This window comes from Saccopteryx bilineata, chromosome 6, assembly GCF_036850765.1.
Source record: "Saccopteryx bilineata isolate mSacBil1 chromosome 6, mSacBil1_pri_phased_curated, whole genome shotgun sequence".
Taxonomy (NCBI): Eukaryota; Metazoa; Chordata; class Mammalia; order Chiroptera; family Emballonuridae; genus Saccopteryx; species Saccopteryx bilineata.
Window position 1 is genome coordinate 127,557,696 of NC_089495.1, and position 6,549 is coordinate 127,564,244.

General features: G+C 51.4%; 1 protein-coding gene across 4 annotated transcripts in view; it reads right to left on the reverse strand.

Annotated features, from left to right (window-relative positions):
• SLC38A10 (solute carrier family 38 member 10) overlaps positions 1 to 6,248 on the reverse strand; it is a 41,626-nt gene extending 35,378 nt beyond the window's left edge. For 2 of the 4 annotated variants that reach the window (XM_066237726.1, XM_066237725.1), the window contains exons 1-2: positions 5,820 to 6,246; positions 936 to 1,053 (exon numbers count right to left, since the gene is read on the reverse strand). In XM_066237726.1, coding sequence (XP_066093823.1) covers positions 936 to 1,053; positions 5,820 to 5,918 — 217 coding nt within the window. In that variant the 5' untranslated portion in view covers positions 5,919 to 6,246. Of the gene's footprint in view, positions 1 to 935; positions 1,054 to 5,819 lie in introns of all 4 variants that reach the window. The other 2 variants (XM_066237727.1, XM_066237728.1) reach the window with 2 other exon arrangements.
• Between the last annotated feature and the right edge of the window lie 301 nt (positions 6,249 to 6,549).

Sequence of the window (6,549 nt, forward strand, 5' to 3'; positions counted from 1 at the left end):
CCAAGCTGTCCAGCAAACATTCCAAATCAAAAGGAAGCAGAAGTGCAGCCTTCTCTTCCTCAGCCAAAATCCAAGGAAGAAAGAAAGAACTAAAAGGAAACAAAATTGCAACCAACAGCATCCGGAAACAGAGAAGCCGTTGGACAGACAAGCAACTTGATCCCAGTGACAAATCTGTCCAGGAACACTGTCCTCTGTGGCATTCAGAGTGAGGCAGGAGAGCAAGACACTGTCAGGCAGCTTTGAGAAGGCTCTGGGACTCAGCAAAGGCAAGCAGAAAGCAAGTCAGCAAGGGGTGAGGGGCTGCTGGTACTGCCTGAACTTGAAGAGGCCTCTCTGTGTGTATTTGCTTAATGGAGAGCATCAAGGTAGGAGGGTGACGGCACCTCAGAATCTTTCGTATCACCTAAATTTTAAAGAATGTGACTATATAACAGTTTTTTAAAAATTGCATTAAGTATAAAAATAAGGAAAATAATTGCTGTTGAAGACACACCTTAAGAACAAAGTGGGCCTGACCAGGTGGTGGCACAGTATATAGTATCAGACTGGGACGCAGAGAACCCAGGTTCAAAACCCCAAGGTCACTGGCTTGAGCACAGGCTCGCCAGCTTGAGCAAGGGGTTGTTGGCTTGAGCCCAAGGTTGCTGGCTTGAGCAAGGGGTCACTTGCTCTGCTGTAGCCCCCCGGTCAAGGCACATATGAAAAAACAATCACTGAACAACTAAGGAGCTGCAATGAAGAACTGATGATTCTCATCTCTCTCCCTTCCTATCTATCCCTCTCTCTGACTCTCTGTCAAAATAAATAAATAAATAAATAAAGTGGAAGAAAAGTGAATACTATATATAAAGGCATAGGCCCCACTCCCATCTAGAACCCTATGCTCCTTAAGGAGGTACTTAATGCCTTCCCAGCAGAGCCCACATCCTCACCCAGGCCTGCATAGGTCCTCCGTTTGCTCAGGCTGGCAGCTTTCACCAAGAACATGCAGGACTGGTGTGTCATCCAAGAGCAGAAAGCCAAGAGCAGAGCCCCCAGGACGATGCCACACTAGAAGGTTAAAAGAAAGACATTGACAAAATAAAACTGCCCTATCTTTACCTTACACACTGGTCATCACATCCATGGCTTCTGAAAGCCCCTCCATTACCCATCTGTCCCTAGAGACACAAGGTCCCATCTCCATTTCACTCCCCCCCCCTTGACTTTTTTAAGATTTTATTTATTTATTTATTTATTTATTTAGAGACAAAGAGAGATAGATAGGGACAGACAGGAACGCAGAGAGATGAGAAGCATCAATCATCAGTTTTTCGTTGTGGCATCTTAGTTGTTCATTGATTGCTTTCTCATATGTGCCTTGACCACGGGCCTTAAGCAGACTGAGTAACCAGCGACTTTGGGTCCAAGCTGGTGAGCTTTTGCTCAAACCAGATGAGCTGGGCTCAAGCTGGTGACCTCAAGGTCTCGAATCTGGGTCTTCCGCATCCCAGTTCGATGCTCTACCCTTTCAATGGGATCAGTCCTGGCCCTGGCTGGTTGGCTCAGCAGTACAGCGTTGGCCCGCTGTGTGGAAGTCCTGGGTTCGATTGCTGGCCAGGGCACACAGGAGAAGAGCTCATCTGTTTCTCCACCCTTCCCCCTCTCCTTCTCTGTCTTCCCCTCCTGCAGCCAAGGCTCCACTGGAGCCAAGTTGGCCCGGGCGCTGAGGATGGCTCCATGGCCTCCGCCTCAGGCACTAGAATGGCTTCAACTGTAGTGGAGCAACGTCCCAGAGGGGCCGAGCATCGTCCCCTATTGGGCATGCCGGGTGGATCCAAGTAGGGCGCAGCATGTGGGAGTCGGTCTGTCTGCCTCCCCACCCCCTTCTCACTTAGGAAAAATGCCATAAATAAATAAATGATTTCAGTCCCAGGATGTGGAGGCCACATGCTTTGTCCAGAGACATAAGATCTGTTTGTGATCCTGAAAAAGCACCAGGGACCATCTCTTCCCAGCCCCAAGTCTGAATGCACGCTTCATGGGGTCTCACTTCTCTGCACACTCTACACCATGTGCGACCTTCTAGCTACTTGAATCAGCAGCAACAAGTGGTAAACATATTCTGGAAGAGATTAAAAATGACATTTACAACTTTCTTATAAGTTAAATAGACACCTACCATCTGACCTAGCAACTGCACTCCTGGGTATTTACCCAAGAGAAATGAAAACATGTGTGCATGCAAAAACCTGTGTCAACGTTTATAGATTTATCTGTAATCCATAAACTGAGGAAACATCCTACTTGTATCTACTAGAGCGGAACATACACTACAATCTGACTCTTTACTCAGAAGTCAATACCCCACAAAATGCAGACACAAAGTCAGAGCCTATGCCTATGTTCATAAGAGCTCCAAACAGGAAGCACCCTACGTGCCCAACTAAGGTGAAAGAATAAATAAATTGTGGTAAGTCCATACGGTGGAATACCAGCCAGACATTAAAATCAACGTATAGGCCCTGGCCGGTTGGTTCAGTGGTAGAGCGTCGGCCTGGCGTGCAGGAGTCCCAGGTTCAATTCCAGGCCAGGGCACACAGGAGAAGCGCCCATCTGCTTCTCCACCCCTCCCCTTCTCCTTCCTCTCTGTATCTCTTTTCCCCTCCCGCAGCAAGGCTCCATTGAAGCAAAGATGGCCCGGGCGCTGGGGATGGCTCTTTGGCCTCTGCCCCAGGCGCTAGAGTGGCTCTGGTCGCAACAGAGCGATGCCCCTGAGGGGCAGAGCATCGCCCCCTGGTGGGCAGAGCATCGCCCCCTGGTGGGTGTGCCGAGTGGATACTGGTCGGGCGCATGAGGGAGTCTATCTGACTGTCTCTCCCCATTTCCAGCTTCGGAAAAATACAAAAAAAAAACCCCAACGTATAATAGATTCTATTTACATAGAATTCAAACAAGCAACACTGATTGGGACCTAGTTATATGTGCTTGTTCACTTTATGAAAACTCATCATAAAAGACTTCACGTAAAATGTGTGTAGTTCTCTGTATGTACATTAGACATCAATAAAATGTTATTTTTTTTTAAAGTACTAAAATTACGCCTGACTTGCAGTAGCACAGTGAATAAAGTGTCAACCCCGAGCACTCAGGTTGCTGGTTCAAAACCATGGGCTTGCCTGGTCAAGGCACATATGGGAGTTCCTCAACTCCCTTTTCTCTCTCTCCCTTTCTCTCTCCCCCAACCTCTCTAAAATGAATAAATAAAAAAAATTAATGAAAGTATTAAAATTACTAAAACAAACAAAAATGAACTTTAAAAAAAAATGACATGGCTATGACACACTAAATGTACATATTCCCCGCCTGATCCGGCGGTGGCGCAGTGGATAGAGCATCAGACTGGGATGCAGAGGTCCCAGGTTCGAGACCCCGAGGTCGCCAGCTTGAGCACGGGCTCATCTGGTTTGAGCAAAGCTCACCAGCTTGGAGCCAAGGTCTCTGGCTAGAGCAAGGGGTTACTCGGTCTGCTGTAGGCCCACGGTCAAGGCACATATGAGAAAGCAATCAATGAACAAATAAGGTGTCACAACAAAAGGCTGATGATTGATGCTTCTCATCTCTCTCCGTTCCTGCCTGTCTGTCCCTGTCTATCCCTCTCTCTGACTCTGTAAAAAAAAAAAAAAAGTACATATCCCCAAACTGCCCACTTGCTTCCCCCTATGCTCCAGCCAGGGGCTCCTCTGGGAGATGCCGAATCCATAGGACAGTGGCTGCCCTAACTCTGCCAGGCCCTCGGGACAGGAGACTGTTTCCAGTCCTTGTCTTGCAGGCAGCCTCCATCACAGAGCTGCGAGCTCTCACTGAGCAAGGCAGCTTAGCCATTTTTAAATGCTCTGGGAGGGGCTCATGCCCTCCACATGGCAGATACACAAGTCTGAGGACAGCCATAGTCACCTCCCATACAGGCAACAAGACTGGCAGCACAGACATGCTGATGGCTAGTCGTGTTGGCAGGACCAGCCAACACGACCCAGGATGCAGTTTTGTGCCAGGCAAGTCGCAATGCACATTGGTATATGTAGTTCTTCCAGAAACACCCCACACTAGCCACCCACAAGGGACAGGCAATGCCAGGATACTGATGCTGCCCCAAGGATGCTTGCCACCAACATGCCCACCAGCCAAGTCAGGCACAATCTCACCCAGACAGGCTGGAGGGCTCCAGGTGGGGTATCAAAAATCCCCAGATTAGCCTGACCAGGCGGTGGTGCAATGGATAGAATGTCGGACTGGGATGCAGAGGACCCAGGTTCGAGACCCCGAGGTCACCAGCTTGAGCGCAGGCTTATCTGGGTTGAGCAAAAGCCAACCAGCTTGAACCCAAGGTCGCTGGCTCCAGCAAGGGATTACTCAGTCTGCTGAAGGCCCACAGTCAAGGCACATATGAGAAAGCAATCAATGAACAACTAAGGTGTTGCAACATGCCACACCTAATGATTGATGCTTCTCATCTCTCTCCGTTCCTGTCTGTCTATCCCTCTCTCTGACTCACTCTCTGTCTCTGTAAAAAAATAAATAAATAAATCCCTAGATTAAAAACTTTTTTGTTGTTGCTATTTTTATCCAAAAGGTGCTGAGTATGAAAAATGCGAAGTGTTGTTTAAATCTAAAATTAAAATACTGGGGCCCGTTTTCAGTTCCAAAATGTCCATTTTATTTTCATTTTTCTACCTATCTGGTTTCATCACTTAAGAATGGTCTTGGCCGAGCCCTGGCCGGTTGGCTCAGTGGTAGAGTGTCGGCCTGGCGTGCAGGAGTCCGGGGTTTGATTCCCGGCCAGGGCACACAGGAGAAGCACCCATCTGCTTCTCCACCCCTCCCCCTCTCCTTCCTCTCTGTCTCTCTCTTCCCCTCCTGCAGCCAAGGCTCCACTGGAGCAAAGATGGCCCTGGCGCTGAGGATGGCGCCAAGGCCTCTGCCTCAGGCGCTAGAGTGGCTCTGGTCGCAACAGAGCGACGCCCCAGATGGGCAGAGCATCACCCCCTGGTGGGCATGCCGGGTGGATCCTGGTAGGGCGCATGCGGGAGTCTGCCTGACTGTCTCCCGTTTCCAGCTTCAGAAAAATACAAAAAAAAAAAAGGTCTTGGCCAATTTAACAGCCACCCACCCTCCCCAGGATCCCATTCCTTCAATTCCCCACCCTCAGGTTCTCTGCAGTGGGCACACAGGAAGCTGAGAAGGGAATGTTTAGGGAAGAAGTGACCCAATTTGATGACTCTATCAACCTCCCTTTTGTAAAGTACCCAAAACCTGTCTGTGGATCATTTAAACAGAAGCCAGTGGGTTCACAAATCAGAAATGGTGACTTTCTCTCACATGGTGTTTAATATTGGCAGGAAACGAATTCTCTTTTATTTTTTTCAATGTTTTCGTCTGCACATGGGACCTGAGCACATCTTCTGTGCAAAACCCGGCGAACTTCGCAGCCAGCTGGTAACCAGCGCCCCGTGTACTTCCACGGGGAAGCTCGCAGTGCCCGCCCCCGAACGCCAGTGCAGCGGAATTTGGGTTTTCCAAAACAACCAGAACAGCAGCACTGACTGCGGGCCACTGCCCGTGTTAGGACGTCATTTTGCTCTGCTGCATTTTGCTCGCTGCCCAAAGTGCGGAACTTGCTGCCGGCGCCCAAACTGGGAACTTCTCACAGCGAACATTCTCCCGGATTGTCTGAGGACGCGGGGGGGGGGGGGGGGGGGGCGGGCGCGGAGCCCACTCAGCCCCGGGCCCACCCGGCCCGACGAGCAGAGGCGGCGACCACTGCCCGCTGCACTCACCTGTTTGAAGCAGAAGGGCATGGTGAGGACACTGACTCCTACTATACTGTTCACTATGTTCATGATCAGCCCCCAGTTGGAGGCGGCGGCCGCGGTCATAGCGCGGGACCTGGGGCCCGCGAGCCCGAGAGCCCGGGTGCGAGGCGCCGGGACCACTGCGGGCCGCGAGGCTCTGACGGGGACGGGCAGCTGCCTGGAGGAGGCAGCCTCGCGGGAAGACGACGAGGGCTGTCAACCTGTAAACCCCACAAGGCCCCGCGGCCGCCTCATGACATCGCCTTCCGCTCACTCAATCCCGCCAGTCGCCTCCCTGTCCCCGCGCCCAGGCCCGGAAGAGCCGTCAGCTGCCAACCAAGCACACTTCAGACCGGCCTCGTAGCCTCGGACCTCACACTTCCGCCGTCAAAAGGCATCTCCTCCCGGAAGTGACTACACGAGGCGGAGTTTGTGAAGGTTGTGAGTGGACGGGGCCTGTTAGGGACCAGCGGGGCTCCGTAGAGGCGGGGCCCTAATGGGAGGGTCGCAAACCAATAAGAGGCAGGAACTGTCGCGTGGGCGGGGGTTGAGGGGGTTGGAGTTATGGCCCGGCGGCGGGAGAGCTGGGCAGCCCGGGAGATGTGCTGCGCTAGTACTCCTGCAGAGCTGGGCTGCTGAACCCCACCTTTCAGGAGCTGGAGCATTAGGGACTCTCAGGGTTTCGAGGGTTCGTTTTAGCTAGTACATCCTAAGA